This window comes from Penaeus chinensis, chromosome 25 (genome assembly GCF_019202785.1).
Source record: "Penaeus chinensis breed Huanghai No. 1 chromosome 25, ASM1920278v2, whole genome shotgun sequence".
Taxonomy (NCBI): Eukaryota; Metazoa; Arthropoda; class Malacostraca; order Decapoda; family Penaeidae; genus Penaeus; species Penaeus chinensis.
In genome coordinates this window covers 8,758,727-8,778,726 of record NC_061843.1, presented here as the reverse complement: position 1 = coordinate 8,778,726, position 20,000 = coordinate 8,758,727, and the positions used below count along the sequence as shown (strand labels likewise).

Below are 20,000 nucleotides of genomic sequence, written 5' to 3'. Positions count from 1 at the left end.
AGCACAGTAGTCACCATTCAAGTCCAAGATGCTGATGACCAGAATCCAGCCTTTGCCAGGGATCATTATATGGCTGTGATCCCAGACAACCCAGTTAAGGTCAGTCTCTCTCAGTCTAGTTATACAATTTTAAACTACAGCAGAAACGTGTTAGATATTCTGTTTCAGTAGATTAAATAAATATATCATAGATTCAAGGTTCTCATTCCCAAAGACAGACTTGCCATTAAAACTTTATTTAGTAGCAAAATATACTTTTTGACATGCATCATTATGATGGTTATGGTGATAAATGGACAACCTGAATCCACTTCTTTATATGTTCTAGCTGTCAATGTGTTTGAGGCTGAGCTAAGGTAACTAAACTGAGATCTTAATACTAACCTTCTTACTGCAGGGTACACCCATTGAGGTGCAGCCAGAGACAGTCAGTGCTGTGGACAGGGATGCAGGTATCATGGCAGAGGTTACTTACTCCTTCAGTAGAGGTTAGTGCTATAATACATCTATATTCATAAATGTTGTATTCTTCACACAAGTAAAAAACATAGTTGTAATTTACACAAAGTAAAACCTGGATTATATTTGATACTAGCAGAGCTGATGTGATCATATATATATCTTTGAGAAGGCCTTTGAGACAGCACCAGTGTCATGTAAGTAAAAACTCTTTATCTCCTGTACAGATGAGGAAGCTTCAAGGTATTTCAAAATTGATCCCAAAACAGGGGAGGTTTCTCTCTCCATGAACTTGCCTGATGATCAGCTCCACCAGCCAGCCACACTTGTTGTCAGGGTATGTGATAATACTTAAGACTGTTACATCTATCTTGATATTTATTTGACAGTAGATTTATTACTTTCAGTGGAAGAATAGATTTTCGAATTTGACATGTTTTTGCATCAATATTCTTGTTGATAGATTGAACCTGATGATATGCACTCATTTTTTATTAAAGGCCATTGCAAGTGAGATTATTTTTTGTTGTAGTGTCAAAAGTATATATGTTTTCATTGATACAAAATACTATAATAAAATCTACACCTAGAAAGTATACAGAAAATACTGAACATAATAGAGAGTTGGTTACTGTATCCACATTCAGGATTGACATGCCAATGCCTAAGTACTTAGCTAACATATTCTCTGCTATTCTCAGGCTACACAAGTTGACAACCCTGATCGCTATGCCCTGACAACAGTGACCTTGTCCAGAAGGGGATACTATTCAACGCAACTTCAGTTTGTCCAGCGAGATTATGTAGCAACAGTTTTGGAAAACTTACCAAAACACTCTCTCATTGCTCCTACTATAATAAATAAGAACCTTGATTCGGTAAGTAAAAGAAAAAACCTACATGTGAGCTGATCATACCTGAATTTAGTTAAAAGATGTTTTTAAATAGGTTAACATTTGAAAAGATGATCATGAAAAGATAGTTGATATTTATACCTATTATTGCAACTTACTCATTGTGTGCATCTCTTGCAGAATATCCGTTTCAGACTGGAAAGGAATGGTGATGGGGTATTTGGTATCTCATCATCTGGTCAGATCATTCTTGAGTTTGAACTTGACTATGAATTAAAGCAAGAATACAATCTGCTTATTTATGTCTCAGATGGAGAGTTTGTAAGTAGAAGATAATATGTGTTGTGCTAGATTTTTGGAAACTATAACTTATATTTTATTTACATGTTTTGTTTAAGACTATATATCTTTACATAGAAATCCACAATTGTATCAATTTCTACAGAATGATACTGCAACATTGAGAGTACAAGTTCTCAATGTGAACGACTGGGATCCACGATTCCGTTACCCACAGTATGAGTTTTACGTTACATCCACCACTCTTAGACCAGGGGATGCTGTGGGCACCATAGAAGTTGCAGATGGTGACCGTGGGGACCAAATCACTCTCACTGTTATGGGGGAGGATGCAAGGTAAATTGCTTTCTCTGGCTGAGAAAAAAAGAAGCCTAAGATATATGCATTTCATAATAATATGGAATAAGTGTTTCATATAATGCGGTTGGGAGTCTTTATATAGCTACATATCATTTTATGTAAAATCAATATGTACTATTATCTTAGACCTTTGAGTCTGAAAAAAAAAATTGAACTAAAATGTCAATGAAAAGTATAAAGGAGAGTGCTCTTGCCAAAAATAAGAAAACTGTGTTGACTATGATATATTCTTTTCCAGAATGTTTGCCATCTCAAGTGATGGGGAACTGAGGGTGAGAGACCTTACAACACTCAACTCTACAGAAGCCCACATTGTTATTCAGGCAAAGGACTCTGGTTCTCCCCCAAGGATGGTAAGTCAAAAACGATGTGTGTCCTTTGGTTAGGTCTGTACATTTACCTTTCAACAGAGAAATGACAGCATAGTGTCTAATTCTCACTAAATATTTATATAAAGTAAAGTGGAAAATGTAAAGATGTGAATATATTTACCTAATCTCCCTTTCAGGCATCTGCCCCAGTGACCATCAATTTTCCCGCTGGCATGGTCAAGTCGTCACCCCTTGGTGCCACCTCAAGCTTCCTCCTCATGGTCATTTTTGGTGCTCTGCTTGGGGTCTTTGTCCTTGTGATCATCTGCCTTGCAATATACATCCACAAAAAGTAAGTTTTGGAGTGCAATAGATGAAAATCATTAGACTTTTTTCAATTCTTACTGCAGCTTATTTATAAAGGTTTTAATCTGCTTTTTTATTTTGATCTAAAGTTTATTTTTACGTTATGTGGTGAAAACCATATATTTATTTTATGCAATCAAATGAGTAACTGTTCAAATTTGAACAGAATTGCCTAACTACAGGAAAGTACCAGTACTGAGTGGTCCTTGAAATGTAAGACTACATAAATTCACAGTGATCCAATTATTATCAAGGCTTCTGAACACAGAAAGTATATACAAGCCATTAACAAACATTTGTCCAAAATCCCCAAAGAAATCTAGAATTCTTCATCAACTCCTGGTTATTTGTAAAATGTACAAATGACAGTGGTAACCAGGAAATATTTCTTGCAGCAAGAAATATGCAGATGATCCCAATGCAGCTCTGCCTACCAAAATGAGGAATGTAGGCTCTGTGTAAGTGCATTTTTGCACAGTTTGTGAACATGACAAGCACATTGGGGACTACTTTTGCACTGGAAATACTTCTATATATGATGATTCTAATTTTTTTTTTTCTATCGTAGCAGAATTAGAAGAAACATTTATTCTTATAACTTTAATCACCTGATTATCTTTTCCCTAATTATAAAGTTATAAAGTTGTGTCCTATTGTCTTCTTTGGCTGCAAAACACTCATTCTAAAAAAAAAATAGGACATTTCTTTATTTGTAGCAGCCTGCAGTTAGTAAAAAGAACATATTTGCATATTCAGGACATCTTTGGGAGTTGGGGATTTCATCACTGCTATGACTTTGGTTGGAAATCTTAGCAGGTATGAAAGGAAGCTATATATCACCGATTTATAAAGATTGCCACATGCATGTCGATTAGGACTGATATGGTGTTTTTTTCACTCATTACCTTGTATAAACAAAGTGACTCTGCCATGTAAGATATTATTTTGGCAGTATTTTTTTAGAAACCAATATTTCTGATAATTTAATCAGTAAGGTTTTATGCTGTTTATTGTCTATACTTATATATGTGATTTGTCATGTCAGCATAGTAAATTATTGTCATGTCATAACTTTGCATTAATTTATATCCACTAAAAAAGATGAATACTCATGCATTCAAATCAGCAATTATTCTTTTGCATCCCGAGTATATAAGCTCAGTTGCACCTGAAGAAACAAATTATTAAAAGACAAAGATCTGTTCTTATAATTAATCAGTGATGTCTACAATAATGATCCTGTATGTGGGTTTTTGTGTGCGTGTGTGTGTGTTTATGTCCTCTCAGGTAGGTATTTTTGCATTGATATTTTGGCTGGGAATGAAACAGAGATTGCCATGTTCTGATGTGCTTTGAAGCATGACCAAACTTCATTTTTACTTTTAACTATATTAGATCATTCATTGAGGCCCAAAATTTATGTTTATGATGGAAATTATGATATTCGATGCTTTTATTTGAAGAGGCAAAATTTAATAATCTGGAAATTTCAATAATCTGAATGACTGTCTTTGATATACTGACTCTTCTCAGAAAAAGGTAAATTCTTATGGAGCTTTTGCCAAAAGCACTTTGATGTCGCACAGATTTTTATTTTACATTTCTGCCATTAGTTCCACTTTTACAAAGTGTTTATTCCAGCCATATCCTTAACAACTTCTGTCACTCTGCTAAAGTCAAGAATTCATTTACTTTCCATGAACTTCCCTTATACCACATGACACCCCCTCCTGCACATTAAACTCTCGCTTGTGAATCGAGTCTCATCACTTTTTACTTTCAACTTTTAATTAGAAATGCAAAGATGAAAAGTAGTACAGGTAATAGCATTAGAATACGCACATTTCACATACTGTGTTTTCAAGATTGGTTTTGGAATGGAGTGTGATTTCTATTATCTGTCATATTATGTGATTAGAGATGAAATCAGTGTGGATTGTAATGAATTGATGGATGTGATTCTTAGCTCAGTTTGTGCCACCTTATTGTATATGAGATAAAATGGTACTTTTGCAAAACAAATGTGATATGTATTTTGTCCTTGTGAAGTATTTTTGCATAATATCAAGTCCTTATAGAATAACAAACCAAAATCAGTACAAAAAAAAACAAGAATTGTTATAAAAATTGTGAATTAAGATTTTCCTTTTTTTCCCAAACAGTAAAAAATACCGAGATGACAACGATGCAGCGTTACCAACCAAGATGAGCCAGATTGTGACAAATAATGTTCCTCACACCAAACTGGACCCTCTCTCACCTCTCAATCACCAGGTAATGAAAGACTGGTTGTTACATGCTTATCCCTCTGGCAAGTTTTGTAAAAGCATGTACAATTTCATGTGCTGTCAAATAATCTTCTCTCACTCTCCTCTCTCCTCTTTCCTCTTTCTCATTGCCTTAGAAGTGACAGTTCTTTATATCCTAATTTAATTAGATACAGTAACTAAGAAAAACGTTATAGTTTCCAAGAATTTATTGCTAATTGCATAGTGAAGTAGATCTGATTTGTATGTGAAATGATTTTCTCAACCTTGCAACCAGTATTCTCTAAGCCTGTATTGTAAAAACAAACTAATTTTCTTCCAGATGCAAGGAAATGGGAGACAGATGACCCCCATTGGCAGTCCCATGCCAACTGGAGCATTGGCTGGGATTGAGCAACCAACGTCAAATGATCACGTCAATAACAATAATGCTCACACTAATAACAATAATTATGGAGGTGGTGGCAGTGTTAGAGCCAGCACAAGTAAGTATGAGTGACAGTTGAAAGCTTAGACTATGAAGGAAGTTAGATGTTGTTTTTATGTCTTAAGATAATTAAATAGCCTCAGAATCTTTAGATTTTCATACTAAGCTTTACATGCTTGAATTGTCATTTTCATATAACTATTATAGTGAGCAACATCATATTATTTCTGGATATCCATTTACTAATTATTTCAAATTCTTTAGTTTCAGTTCGTTCAAATGTTGGCGGTGGCTCTGCCCACGGAAGTCGCCGCTATCTGAAGAACCCCCTGGCCAATGGTTCTTTACCTGCGGCTTCATCAAACACTTCAGACCACCCGCATGGACTTGACGGCCATTCTCTAAATGGGACTGTCAGATCCCACTCAACTACAGCTTCAACAGCTTCGTTAAATGATAGTCTAGACCCACAGATCAGGTACGAAAAGCTGCACATCCCTTAACTAAGGAAAAGCTTAAGATGAACTGAGAATAATAATCCTTAAACCATTAATATTAGCTTACTATTAATAGTAGACTAAATCTATCCATTGCTTTCTGCTAAATTGGTAGTTTTTGTGTATATATAGTGATGGCAGAATTAATCCACTATTCACAAAATAGTCAAGAGAGGAGGAGTATGAAAAAATAGGTGTATAGTGGGTTTTTCTGCCGAACACAGTAGATTGTTTTGTCGATTTCCATGCCTTGTAATGTATTTGTGGCTTTTGCACTGCTTAGACATATTGCTTTGGTATTGCTTTCTAGCCATTTGATGTGATGTGGTAAAACTTTTTGTTTTAGATCCTCTACATTGAGTATAGGAGGAAGGAGTTCTATTGGGATGAGGTAAGCTAGATGTTCAAGTGATGGCATTGGGCAGTGATTTATTTATATATTTATATATATATATATATATATATATATATATATATATATATATATATATATATATATAAAACTTATTTTGAGGACATTGGAAAGTTTTAATTACTGTAATTATGATTTATGCATCTTGGATAAGGATTGTGACACACTTAATAAGAACTTGAGGGTTGCATGCTTTCTTCAATAGCTTCTCAAACATAATGCAAATAAGCTGAAAGATAATTGTAATATAAATTCAAAATTAAGATAGATAGCTGCAAAACTAGCAAAACAATAGCAATCAAAACATGTAAAGATTAATGAAATCCTTTTTTTATTCAGTTCATAATGTGCTTCCCATCACAATACCTTTAATTGCAGTATGGAAATGTCCAGTGTTTTAAAATTATGCATAACACTAATTTTTGTTGTTGATCTATATTGATCTTTTATGGCTATGGAGATTTCTTGATATATATATATATATATATATATATATATATATATATATATATATATATATATATTCATTCTTCCTAGGAAAATACATTCTGGGGTAAAAGTGATATACATGAATGGAAAATTTGTAATAAATTCAATAAATTTAAATTCAGGTAATTTTTTATTTTGTTAAAAAGAAACATGCAAAATGATATAGAATATTATTATCATGAGTTTTTCTACTACTCTACAATAGCACCTGGAACATAACTTTACCCATTAAAAAGTAGGGATATTTAGCAAGGAAATTTAACCTGTATCTTATATGATTAATATTAATGTTTCTATTTTTATTTCACAGTCCATCTCCAATTGGGTCAGCCCGGGCTCTTGGTGGTCTCCCCCATAGCAACAAAGTTGGTCCCGCACCCACTCCTCCCCCACCCCCAGCCAACACGCCCTTCCCTGAACAGTCGTCCCCGGGAGGCCTGTCCACTGTATCACTGGACTCGCTACCTACCAAAATTGCGTGGCCTCATGGGTCCATTCCAAAGAGAGTAAAGAAGTTATCCTGGGAAGATGAACTCAGCAATAAGGTATGTTGAAATTATGAGAATGGCAAACTGTAGAATACTGAAAATTCTTTTGAAAATGTCAAATTCACAGATGCATAAGAAAATAAGCTGGGAATTATCACTGTTGTTTGAGAATATTTTACCTCTGGAATTACAATATATTTTTATTATAATTATTTTTATTAATGTCTATATACAAATAATCATTAATTTTTCAGACGGAGTTGGATCCTGAAGTCAGTGTCACTCCGATGCCTCAGTCATCTGTCTCGGACACTCCAAATCTCACCGTCTACTTCTAAGATTGTAAATGAAGTCACCTCTCGTGAATGTCTTCCTGAGAGCCTGATGCAAAGGCTCCTCAATCTGATAATCTGTGTGTTATGGACTTCAATATTATAAATCTGTGTACTATGGACCTGAATGATATATGTGCATTTAGGGAGCCCAGTGATATGGACCCACCAGTGTAAGCTCCAGAAGAAACACTTAACGAGCCTGTAATCTTTGCCTTACATGGTTGTATAAGTGGAATAAGTTTACTAGAATGATGGACTAGTTGTGTCAGACATAGACAGATATTATATTCTGGTGCATTATCAGAGCATTATATTTTCAGATGCCTTGAAAAATCAGAATCAGATAGATATAATTTGTCATCCCAGAAAACACAGTGGAGTGTGTTATTCATATAAAATGCCAGTGACCATGGTATCTTTTGGCCAAGGTAATATGTTTTCATAGGAAAGCATACATAGAAAATGTGTGTATATATGAGAAAAACATTTAAGCAAATAATGAAGATGAAACAGGACTCTGTGTTTGGTTTTGTAAATGTATGAAAAAACACATTAAATTTGGCTATGGACCTAAATACTTAAAAGTGATGAGTATCATCATTTTAAATAGTTCCTGGCAATCCTAGGGTTGCAATTTGCTCCTTAAGCCATGTGTTAAATGTATCATTTACTAATGCTTGTAACTTTCTTGTGTCATGTACTTTTTTCATGCACCATGTCTTTTGTGCTGTCATCCATTGCATTGTTTTGTAAGCAGTACAGTATTTGTATCTGCAAACTACCCTAGCAGTAAATCTGCTTTTGCAATCTGTCTGTTGTTTTGAATTCACCAGTACAGCTGATTATTGTGTATTTGTGATTTTGCATCACATATGTTCAGCAGTTTCTAAATGATGACAGCATTGTTGGTAATTCTTTATTACTCTTAAACAAGGCTGATTTCATGCAATCCAGAACATGTTACAGGGCTTATTATACTGTATAACTTCCTTTTTTGATCCAAGGGGCCAAACCATCTCAGAATCCCTACTTGTAGCACATATTTCAGCAGGTATAATTGTATAGTACACTAACTTCATGCTTGTGAAAAGTCTTTGAAATGCATTGTAGATGTGCACAAGAGATGTTTAGTATTACCTCTTTCTTGCCATTTCAGTTCTTTCTACAAATATTTGAAGAAAAAAAACTATCCTAGTGCTATACACACACACACACACATACACACACACACACACACACACACACACACACACACACACACACACACACACACACACACACACACACACACACACACACACACACACACATATACATACATACATACATACATACATACATACATACATACATACATACATACATACATACATACATACATACACACACATATACATATACATATACATATACATATACATATACATATACATATACATATACATATACATATACACACCATACACAGTTCTTCAGTCAGCCTTATTGTGATATAGTAAGAAACACTGTGAAACACTGACTGTGAAAATATGTCTGTAATTATGTTTGCATTTTGATTCACTGTGAGATATGAGGATTATCAAGGCCTTTTTTGCAGCCTTGAGAAAAATTATAGCTATATTGCTTATATTCAAGGAAACTCTTATTCTTTGATAATAATAGAACAACCTCCTATTTTTTCATAGGAACCATAAAGTCAACTTTTGGCAGTATACCTGAGTAAATATGATGGAAGTTCAAATGAAGTGCATTCCCACATAATGTTGGTGTTTTTACATCCATATCATAAAGCACTATTAAGCATTATTCTTGCAAAGTGCAAATAACTCACCAGTGTGATAATAGGGTAACTAGTAGCCTAGTAACAATATTTTCTGTGGATACATAAAAATTACCAAGTTTATATTTGAGAAGGTTTGGTTAGTGATGTGTTTTACCATAGTTAAGCTGGGTGTCATTGTGTTAGGTGTCATGAACCGTGTCCTCTTGGTGTTAATATGTCACAAAGGTTATAGAGATGTTATTTTTCAATATGTTGTCTAATATATGTTCCACTCTATGAAATAACAAGATTATCCATCTGAAAGTCAAGTAATGTATTGGTATGCTTTCTGTCTAAGATGATAAAGGTCAGTGCTGGCTTTGCAATTGCAGTCTCAGGTCCACACCCACACACCCCTCCTAGTTGAATCTGTTGTGATTGAGCTGGGGTCAAGGCAGAAAGGAAACAGCCACCATACCACATTGACCCACAGTACAGTATATGTTCCTGTATGGACATTGCCCCAACCATTTTGATATGGGACCAACTTTTATTTTGTATTAATGTTTGTATAGTTATACATTGTGGTATACTGTACTAATGATTCATACTTCAATTTATAATTTTGTTTGTCTTTACATTAGTACTTTGAAGAACCAGTGAAATATATAGCATCCAAATTGTATAGCATCTCTGGAGATATGGTTTATAAAAATGACTGTAGTTAACTAAATTCAGAAATAATGGTTTGTGTTTTTAGATGCATTTTATGTGCACAAAACTACCATGTATATACTCCTAATGTCAGAAAAATTTGATTATATAAATGCATCAATTTGCTTAGTCTCAACTGACTGTTTATTGTCATTGTGGGTACCTGTCAATAATATTCACTGGCATTTGATTATATATGTTGTAACACATACATCATGAATGTACTGTCATATCTATGTGTGTATGAGTACATACGTATATGTAAATATATATGTGTGTGTGTATGTGGATATGTTAATAAATAAATATATATATATATATATATATATATATATATATATATATATATTGTGTGTGTGTGTGTGTATGTTTTTACACATACACACACACACACACACACACACACACACACACACACACACACACACACACACACACACACACACACACACACACACACACACACACACACATATCTTTATTTTTCAAAATAATCTTAACATTTATTTAAACCAAAATTTACATTAGGTGCTCATAACCATGCGGTGTCACTTTAAAAACAAAGTAATGGCATGTACAGGACTTATGATGTTCTCAGAGGGATTCTCACAGCACGTCTAACAATCTTTGGAATTGTCATTTGTCTCTGTCTTACTGGGAACACAGTTTACAGCTGCAGTTCTGTTGCAACCCACCACAAATGCGTCTTTATGCCAGAGCATAATATGCTTAGACCTATTTTATATCTTTGGTAGTAATGGCATATATGGTAGTTTTGGTCGATAAGGCACTGAGTGATTTGAGAAGGTTTAAGAAGGACATATTACATAAATTTACCATTGTTATTACCCATACCTTATACATTAAGTGAATTTCATCCCCTAATTCCAAGCATCGGCTTCCTTCCTTAATAGGTGTGGATTTATTAGCCAGGAAAGACTGCCAGGCAAGTGATCTGCCAGGAATCCTTTTCTTTATATTTACTTCATCTCATATATAATACTTCTGTTTGTGATATTCTCTGCATTTGCCATAAGATCATAGCTATTCAGCCATTTAATTGTCTGCATTTTTCATATGGAGATTGTTATTATTCACCAGCTTCAATTTAGTCAGAAGTCTTTCATAGATTTGAAGTGAACATTGTTGTTCTGAAAATGAAAGATGTAATAAGAAAGGAACAGTAAATCTTGACTCCTTGCATCGGGGGATAAGACCAAACAAGATGAATCTTAATCCACCGTCATTTTGTCATCTGATGAGGACTCCAGTCTGACTCATTACACCATAGTCTATTTCTTGTGGCTGTTTTTCATATCAACTTTGTACACATGTCACCCTTTTTGTATTTTTATTCACTTTTATTGTCTTTTGCCTCTCATCATCAATTTTTCCACAACATTCATTTACTCAAGTTGAGAATGTGTATCTTTGAATACTGAATTATGTTCATAAAATACAGCTACAGGTGCTTCCTTTAAGAGACCAAAACCTAGAGTAAAATATAGACATATGGTAGATCTTTTGTATATACATATAAATATATATATAAGGAAAAAAGTTATAAATAGACTGCAAATGGTTGGCTATGTGCAATCTATTTTTGTATATATGATTATTTTATGTCTAGTGATGAAATATTCTTCCACTGTAATTTATTAACATGCCTCTATTATGCCTGAATGAAAATACTGTATGAATATGTTAGTAATAAAACATGTAATTATGTTTGCTTTGTTTTATTTTAAGCTACAACTAAGCCTTTTTATTATGGCAAAGTCTTAAACGATGTTGAAAACAAAACAGATCTAAAAGTTTGCCTGTTTCCAAGAGGCGCTCCTTCACTAAAATGACTTTGGAAAGTAGGTATACTTCACTGGTTCAGCCAGCCTATAGCAGCTTTCTTCACAGTCTTTGATGTTCGTCATTGCAAAGCTAGTCACAAAGAGTAGGGACTTAAGAACAGTGCAAAACACCATGTCATCAAGAAAAACAATACCAGTGAGTGAGAAATGTTACATGGGAGTCACATTTTATGTATTTATGGAAAGGATGTCTGAAAGGTCCTTACTACTGGCAGGAGGAGGTGTAATGACCTCCTAAGCCTCAAAAATTCTGCTTTGTCATGCAAAATCTGAGAATGTTTACATGGACTACTGAATGTAAATGGCATTGTTGATTCTTCCAGTCTCCTGCTATGCTTCATTTTTGTCCAAAAACTTTGACGCCATCCAAAGCCCTGAAGCATCTGCGCCAACAAATGGAATTACACATGTTAGAGTAGGTACAATGGGAGACATTTCCGCCATAACTATCCTACCCGACGATGAAATAATTACTCACAAGCGACTCGATCATTAAACAAGCTTTCATGCACCGATCAATGTCTATGTAAGTATACTTCTATAGATCTTTGGCACCGACTCCCTTTTGGGTGACTTCGATGCCGATTTCTGGAAACATTTCCTTAGAAAATATTATTCACGAAGATGATCGTGTTGTACGAAATTATGTAGAATATGATGAATCTGGCCAAGGGGACGGGTGAATTTAACTTCTTTCTTTGGAGGGAAAATATGAAAACAATTTAAAAGGATCCACTCCCATTCAGTTCTTTCTTCGTCTACCGCACAATGTTTACTCTATTTCCCTGCATTCTAAAAACCGGTAAAGTTCCTGGTATTTTTCCATCCATTCCCCGCCTTCATGAAATGCTGTAGACGTACCTGGCTGTAGCTATGGTAATAACTAAAAAGAAGCAGCATTACAGAAATTTTTGTTTTCTCTTCATTATTTTTTTTTTCTTAGAGAAGGTAAAAAACTACAAAAGTATACTTCACGAGAACCTAGCAGTAGTATCCTCTAGAAAACACTATCAAAGCTTTTTATCGTAAACTCCTTTTATCGTAAACACTTTAGATTTTAATAAGTGTTTCCCTAAACATCACTGAAAAAGTAAATATAAATAAATGACCCAATAATACACACATATACGTCTATATATAAATTTTATTTCTCCGTCTACACACAGTGAATGTGGAAAAAACAACATGCATTGAAGTTTTATATAGACAGGGTTCCTAGATAAAATTCGTTGCTCACCCTTACGTGTGAAATTACGCTAATCAGTCGCGGGTGACAGAGATCGGTAATTATTCGGTGCCAAATATGATGCCCCAGTAGATGCAATTGAAGAGGATGATGACCATAGGAATCAGGTAAGTCCTCGCCATTATGATAATTCGGTCAGCCACAGGAGAGGATGGGCGCGCGCTCATCTTGTTCCTCCTTACCGATAAGGGATAGTCGAGGGTCACCTAGCGAGGAAAATGCCGTGTGAATGAAAAATAATAATGATAATAATAATAGATAAATAAATAAATAAGAATAGTGAGGTGGATAAGGATAAGATTGAAGTTGATGTTGATGGTGGTGCCACGTGGTGGTGGTGGTGGTGGTGGTGGTGGTGATGATGATGATGATGATGATGATGATGATGATGATGATGATGATGATGATGATGATGATGATGATGATGATGATGATGATGATGATGATGATGATGATGATGATAATGATGATGATGATGATGATGATGATAGTAATAAAGGTAATGGTAATGATAACAACCACGATAACAATAACAATATTAATAGTAATAATAACAACTATAATAATATTAAAGATAACAGTAATAATAATAACGATAACAATAATAATAATATTAATTATAATAATAATAATAATGATAATAATAATAATAATAATAATAATAATAATAATAATAATAATAATAATAATAATAATAATAACGATAATAATAATAATAAAAGTAATAACAATAATGATAAAAGTAATAATAATGATAACAATAATAATAATAATAAACATTATGATAATGGTTAAACTAGAGATCATGACTTAGTGCGTATAATAGAATTAGTAAAACTGACCGCATACCTCACCACTGCGATTGTTAACTAGCTCGTGTGTTACTGCGCACTAGTTGGCATGATTATTCAGTATCTGTTTTTCATATCTTTGCATTTCATGTTCTTCTTCTAATAATTCCATTTTATTTATGCCGTTCTTTAGAATAATTGCGCATATACGTTTTCATAAGCTTTTGACTGATTTTGACTCTCTCTCTCTCTCTCTCTCTCTCTCTCTCTCTCTCTCTCTCTCTCTCTCTCTCTCTCTCTCTCTCTCTCTCTCTCTCTCTCTCTCTCTCTCTCTCTTTCTCTCACTCTCTCTCTCTCTCTCTCTCTCTCTCTCTCTCTCTCTCTCTCTCTCTCTCTCTCTCTCTCTCTCTCTCTCTCTCTCTCTCTCTCTCTTTCTTCCTCTCTTCCTCTCTTCCTCTCTTCCTCTCTTCCTCTCTTCCTCTCTTCCTCTCTTCCTCTCTTCCTCTCTCCCTCTCTCCCTCTCTCTCCCTCTCTCTCCCTATCCCCCCCTCTCTCTCCCTCTCCCTCCCTCCCTCCCTTTCCCTCTCTCCCTCTCTCCCTTTCATTCTTTCCTCCACTCCTTCCCAAGCGACGAAGAGAAAACGGTTTGTTTACTTTGCTGTGTCGCTAAAGGATGGTGCCCATTCAGAAGAAAGAAACATTCGTACCCATCACAGTGTTATATCGGAGGCCATCAAGTGTCCCAATTATCGAAGAAAGTGTTAAAAGTCCTCCAAGCAATTTAGACAACTGATGGAATCATAGAAAAAGGTTTGTGTATTGGGAGAAAATTATATGTCGAGGCAAATGTATGATGAGTTTCCCTGGCGTATACCTTTCGGACTTATTGTAGGACGATCACACACCCTTTGGTTAGAGGTTAGGAGAGGGAGCTTGTAATGGTTAGTTTAGGCCTTTATTTGCCTCCCTGGTTAACTACACTGGCGTGGGCAAGCTATAGTGCATTTGGTTCTCTCAAGATATGTGTGTGTGTGTGTATGTGTATGCGTGTGCGTATGCGTGTGCGTGTGCGTGTGCGTGTGCTTGTGCTTGTGCTTGTGCTTGTGCGTGTTATTGTGCTTGTGCTCGTGCTTGTGCTTGTGCGTGTGCGTGTACGTTAATGTGTGTTAATATTCACGGCATGGACGCACTAAGCCAAGACAAAAAGAAAATGATATTCTTGTAGAATCAAAAAAAGAAACTCTCAGTCATCGGGACAAGAAATAATCAGCAAACACGAACGGCAACGCCACAAACAAGGGGGAAATATCGCCGAAAGGCCAGTCGGTGCTCCCCAGTTTCAGCTCCCGGGCACGGCAAAGGTCGCGGGCTCGCGCCACGCAGCCGGCCGGGGGCCGCCGGGGTAACCATTCCCCGTGCCGCCCCGCTTCTCGGTCGGTTTGTGGCCCTGCCCTTCACACAGGCGACCGCTCCCGTCTAGACGTCCGGAATGGTTTTCGAGTACCGCCCCCCCCTCACTGAGGTGAAACAACCTTTGGATGGTTGCTTCAGAGGGATGAAAGGAACCAGCTGACAAAAAGGACAAAACCCCCCTTCCCTCACTGAGGTGAAACAGCCTTTGGATGGCTGCTTCAGAGGGAAGGGGGAAACACTTTGAAAAGACACAGGTCCTTTCCTTCCTCACTGAGGTGAAACAACTTTGGGTGGTTGCTTCAGAGGAATGTAAGGAACTGCCTGGCAAGAACGCAAAACCTCCCTTCCCTCACTGAGGTGAAACAGCCTTTGGGTGGCTGTTTTAGAGGGAAGGGTGAACTACTTCGAAAAGACACAGGTCCTTTCCTTCCTCACTGAGGTGAAACAACCTTTGGGTGGTTGCTTCAGGGGAACGAAAGGAAGTGCCTGACAAGAACGCAAAACCTCCCTTCCCTCACTGAGGTGAAACAGCCTTTGGGTGGCTGTTTTAGAGGGAAGGGGGAACTACTTTGAAAAGACACAGGTCCTTTCCTTCCTCACTGAGGTGAAACAACCTTTGGGTGGTTGCTTCAGAGGGATGAAAGGAACTGCCTGGTAAAAGTGCAAGACTCCTCTTCCCTCACTGCGGTGAAGCAACCTTTGGGTGGCTGCCTCAGAGGGCTGAGCAAAAGGGCTCCAAACAATGATGTCTCGTAGGTGGAAGGGCATCCCCTCTGGTCTCTCCCCAGGGGTTTACACCTACCCACGCGTTTGCCGTGCGTGGCAGCCTTGTGCGCTGTGGAGACGGGAGTCCTGGAGGTTGAGCGATGCCGTGAACGAGTACGCCCTGCGGCTAGCAACACGCCTCTTTGGTCCTCTATTCCAGCAAGACAGGCGGCCTGATCCCGGCCCGGTCACGGTCAATCGGCTGGTCTCCCCCGGGAGGCTAGGGTCAAGCAGTCATGCCGCCATTGGCACTCACAATGGTCCGTGAGTGCCGTCACAATGGCTATTGGCTGCGTATATCCTCTCATCACTCCTGTTGCTGTTAGACACTGGTTCTGACACTCAGCTTCCCCTTGTTGGACTCCGTGGTGGGTGGGGGCGTGAGAGGATGAAGCACTTACCAATTCATGGAAAAAACAATCAAACACCCCCCACAGACTGAACTTACAGTTGACGAACCGCGCAAGGCCCAGACCACGGTAGTCACCATGAAGGCATATGCGCCTTCCGGTGGCAAAAGAAAGCCCCAAGCACAGGATGACACTGTCACCCCTGCTGCTAAGGTGGACAAGACCGAAGCCAATGGGTCTGTCCACCGAATAGTCAAAGATCTTGACTCGCGAGCTGGCCTCTCCAGGCCAGCAGCTAAGCCAGGGAGGCCCCTGAGTTCACAGACGGCCTCCCCGACTGAGAGGGGAGAGCAGGCTGAACCAGCCGCATCAGCTCCTGCCTCCTCAAACAAGCCCGAAAGCCGAAAGGGCGGGCCGAAGCGTCCGAGGCCAGATACCGACTCTGATGAAGAGTTGGGACCCCCTAAACGCTTCACCCAGTTCAAAGTGCCAGCTAAACCCGAAGGCTTCGACAATGCCTACCAATTGGTCAGGGCATTGCAACGGAAAATCCGGTTGTCGATCCGGGTCGCCCGAGATCAGGGCATGATCATAATGCCCAAAGATCAAGCTACCTTAAATTTCCTCCGGGAAACGAAGGAGCTAACTGATGGGAGAAAAGTGAGTCTTTCCCCACTAAGTCCCGAGGAAAAGAGAACCAAGATGGTGCTACTTGGCTTCTCAGTCTCGTACGATGTGGAGCTGATCGCTTCACACCCACAGGTCGTGCAGGCTTCCCGAATGTCGAAGGGGAAGACCCTAACCAGGCAAGTCCTGGTGACCATGAAAGGTGCCCCAACCACTACCCTTGATCTGGGTAACTGGGGCACCTACAACCTTCGAACGTATGTGCCAGAACCACTTCGGTGTTTCAAGTGCCAGAAATACGGTCACCACAAGGCTAACTGTACAGCCAAGCCTAAATGTGGTGTCTGTAGCAAGGCACACAACACAGAGGTATGCCTCAAGGCATACAAAGAGGAAAAGAGGGACACAACAGCCAAATGTCCCAACTGTGCCAAGAAGCATCATGCCTGGAGCCTGACTTGCTCTGTCAGGAAAAAGGCGGCCCTCAGGCGACAAGAGGTTGCTCAAAACCGATCAGACTTTGTTCCTGCCCCACCGGGCACCCATGTCTGGGGAAGGAACAAAAGCGAAAAGGCCCCCCGACCTCCTAAGAGGAAGGAAGCCGCCCCCCAGCCGACACCGGATGTCTCCAACAAAAAGGAGTTTCAGACAATGCCAAAGGTGCAGAAAAAGAAACTAAAGAAAAAAGTTTCTAAGAGCACCACAAAAACCTCCCCAACAGATGATCATCTCCTCTTTGACGAGGACGATATGACTCTCCTGTTAACTGCTGTTGTCACAGCAGTAGCAACAGCCCTGGGGAGGTCGAGTGAGGAGGCCGAGAAGGCAGTTTCGGTCGCCATGACGGCAATGACCCAGACTGTCGCAGCCCTGAAGGGAAGAAAGCTGGCTAGAGAAAAACCAGCCTCACCCTCACCCCAGGACGAGACTCCCCTCCCCACTCCAAACCAGGCCATGCCTTCACAGGCAGAGCCAAAACAGGCTGAATCTGTGCAGCCAGAGCCAGATCACGCTGACCTTGCCCAGGCAAGGCCAGCAAGGCCAGCCAAGAAAAAGCCTGAGAGAAAAGCCGAACCAACCAAAGTCACAGCTACCAAAGGCTCTCCACCCCCCAGTGGACCCAAGGATAGCCTGACAACAGACGAGGAGCCCTCAACCAGCGAGGACCTCGCAATGGAGTTGTCAGACTCCGACGATGTCTCTGATGTAACTATCACTGAGTAACATCATGACACACCATCTAAGCATCCTACAGTGGAACATCAATAGCTTCTCTGCAAAGAACGCTTTTCTCCAAGCAGTAGTGCGATCAAGGAACATTGACATTGTCATGCTCCAGGAGACATTAACAGTGGACACTGTTCGCTTCTCAGGGTACCATGCCTTCACACTGCCACGAACACCTGGCAAGAGAGGCTTGATCACCCTTGTGAGAGCAACAATCCCCTGCTCCGCAATAGCCGATGCATCGCACTGTGGTGACGATGTTGAATCCCTTGCCGTCGAGGTTCACCTGGCCGGGGGGCCCCTCAAACTGTACAATGTGTACAGCCGGCCACGCTGTAAAAGCTTAGACATCAGCCAGGTCTGTGCTTCTGCTGCACACGACCGAGTGATCATAGGGGGAGACTTCAATGCACACCACCCCATCCTGGCTCCCTGCCGTGCACCGGATGCGGCCGGCTATCACATAGCTGACGTGCTAGAGACATTCCCTGAGATCGCTCTCCTCAACACCCAAGAGCCAACGCATGTCAGAGGAGGGGTCCTAGACCTCACCCTGGCCACTGCGACTCTGGTGGGGAGGATTGGCTGGTGTGTCGATGAGACCGTCACAAGTGACCATTACGGCACTATAACTACCCTCATGGATGCTGGCCCAGCCAAAATCCTAAGACCAAATCCAAGATGGAAAACAGACAAGGCCAACTGGCAGGCGTTTCAAAACGCCTTGGCCCTCTGTCTGAGATGCAACAATCCCCCACAAAGCGAAAATGTGGAAGTGCTCGAAGCCAGCCTGCTAAACGCCATTAATGAAGCAGCCTCACAGACCATACCCAAAACTCGGCCTGGGTCCAGAAGTCACAAAGACGCCTGGTACTTCAATGACGAGATCAGGGAGGTCAACCACAGGGTGAACATGTGCCGAAAACTATTCCGAAGGCAAAGAACCCCTGACAACCTATCCCTCCTAAGGGAAGCTGTCACGGATGCCAAGGAAACTGCCAACAGTCAGGCAGGAAAAGTGGCTGGAATGGTGTGAGTCCTTCGACCACCAAACCACCCTTTCAGAGCTGTGGCAACGGGTCAAGCGAGCTACCAGCCGCTCAGCCCCGAGGTGCACCCATCACGACCCCCAAGCAGAGGCTAACAGACTGGCGCACGAGTTCTCTGCGAGAACGAGCAGCAACAGTCTGCCAGCCGAGCTGAGGGCAAGACAAGAGCGTCTACAGCCAGACAGACACGCTCAGATCAGAGAAAGGGCAGCCGAACCCGATAACTCAGACGTTATCTTTTCTCTGAGGGAACTAAGGAAAGCCTATAAAACCAGTTCCAACACAGCCCCGGGCTCTGATGGGATCTCGTACCCCATTATCTCCCACCTAGGACTAGCAGGTGAGCGTGCACTCTTGCAACTCATCAACAAGTCCTGGGAAACTTCCACTCTACCCCAGAGTTGGAAGAGGGCTACCATAGTTCCCGTCCCAAAACCAAAGGAGCCGGGGAAGTACCGCCCCATCTCTCTGCTCAGCTGCCTGGCCAAGACGGCTGAGAGGATGGTACTAAACCGGCTTCAATGGAAAACGGGACCCCCGCACGAACACCTTCACGGGTTCACAAGGGGCATGGGCACAGCACACAGCTTAGCCACGCTCTTAAGCACAATCAGCAAGGGCCCAGC

At 39.7% G+C, this 20,000-nt stretch overlaps 2 protein-coding genes across 2 annotated transcripts in view; one reads left to right on the top strand and one right to left on the bottom strand.

Moving 5' to 3' along the window:
- Positions 1 to 8,849, top strand: part of LOC125038601 (protocadherin Fat 1-like) — a 22,881-nt gene extending 14,032 nt beyond the window's left edge. Inside the window, exons 9-23 of the mRNA XM_047632138.1 lie at positions 1 to 99; positions 398 to 488; positions 687 to 796; positions 1,161 to 1,337; positions 1,494 to 1,634; positions 1,759 to 1,949; positions 2,212 to 2,326; positions 2,482 to 2,636; positions 3,046 to 3,108; positions 4,813 to 4,924; positions 5,240 to 5,402; positions 5,609 to 5,822; positions 6,188 to 6,232; positions 7,053 to 7,287; positions 7,485 to 8,849. The exon at positions 1 to 99 is cut by the window's left edge and continues 27 nt beyond it. Coding sequence (XP_047488094.1) covers positions 1 to 99; positions 398 to 488; positions 687 to 796; positions 1,161 to 1,337; positions 1,494 to 1,634; positions 1,759 to 1,949; positions 2,212 to 2,326; positions 2,482 to 2,636; positions 3,046 to 3,108; positions 4,813 to 4,924; positions 5,240 to 5,402; positions 5,609 to 5,822; positions 6,188 to 6,232; positions 7,053 to 7,287; positions 7,485 to 7,568 — 1,995 coding nt within the window. The 3' untranslated portion in view covers positions 7,569 to 8,849. The remainder of the gene's footprint in view (positions 100 to 397; positions 489 to 686; positions 797 to 1,160; positions 1,338 to 1,493; positions 1,635 to 1,758; positions 1,950 to 2,211; positions 2,327 to 2,481; positions 2,637 to 3,045; positions 3,109 to 4,812; positions 4,925 to 5,239; positions 5,403 to 5,608; positions 5,823 to 6,187; positions 6,233 to 7,052; positions 7,288 to 7,484) is intronic.
- Positions 8,850 to 13,040: 4,191 nt separating this feature from the next.
- The window catches only part of LOC125038469, a 12,326-nt gene continuing 5,366 nt past the window's right edge, over positions 13,041 to 20,000 (bottom strand). The window contains exon 2 of the mRNA XM_047631945.1: positions 13,041 to 13,358. Coding sequence (XP_047487901.1) covers positions 13,194 to 13,358 — 165 coding nt within the window. The 3' untranslated portion in view covers positions 13,041 to 13,193. The remainder of the gene's footprint in view (positions 13,359 to 20,000) is intronic.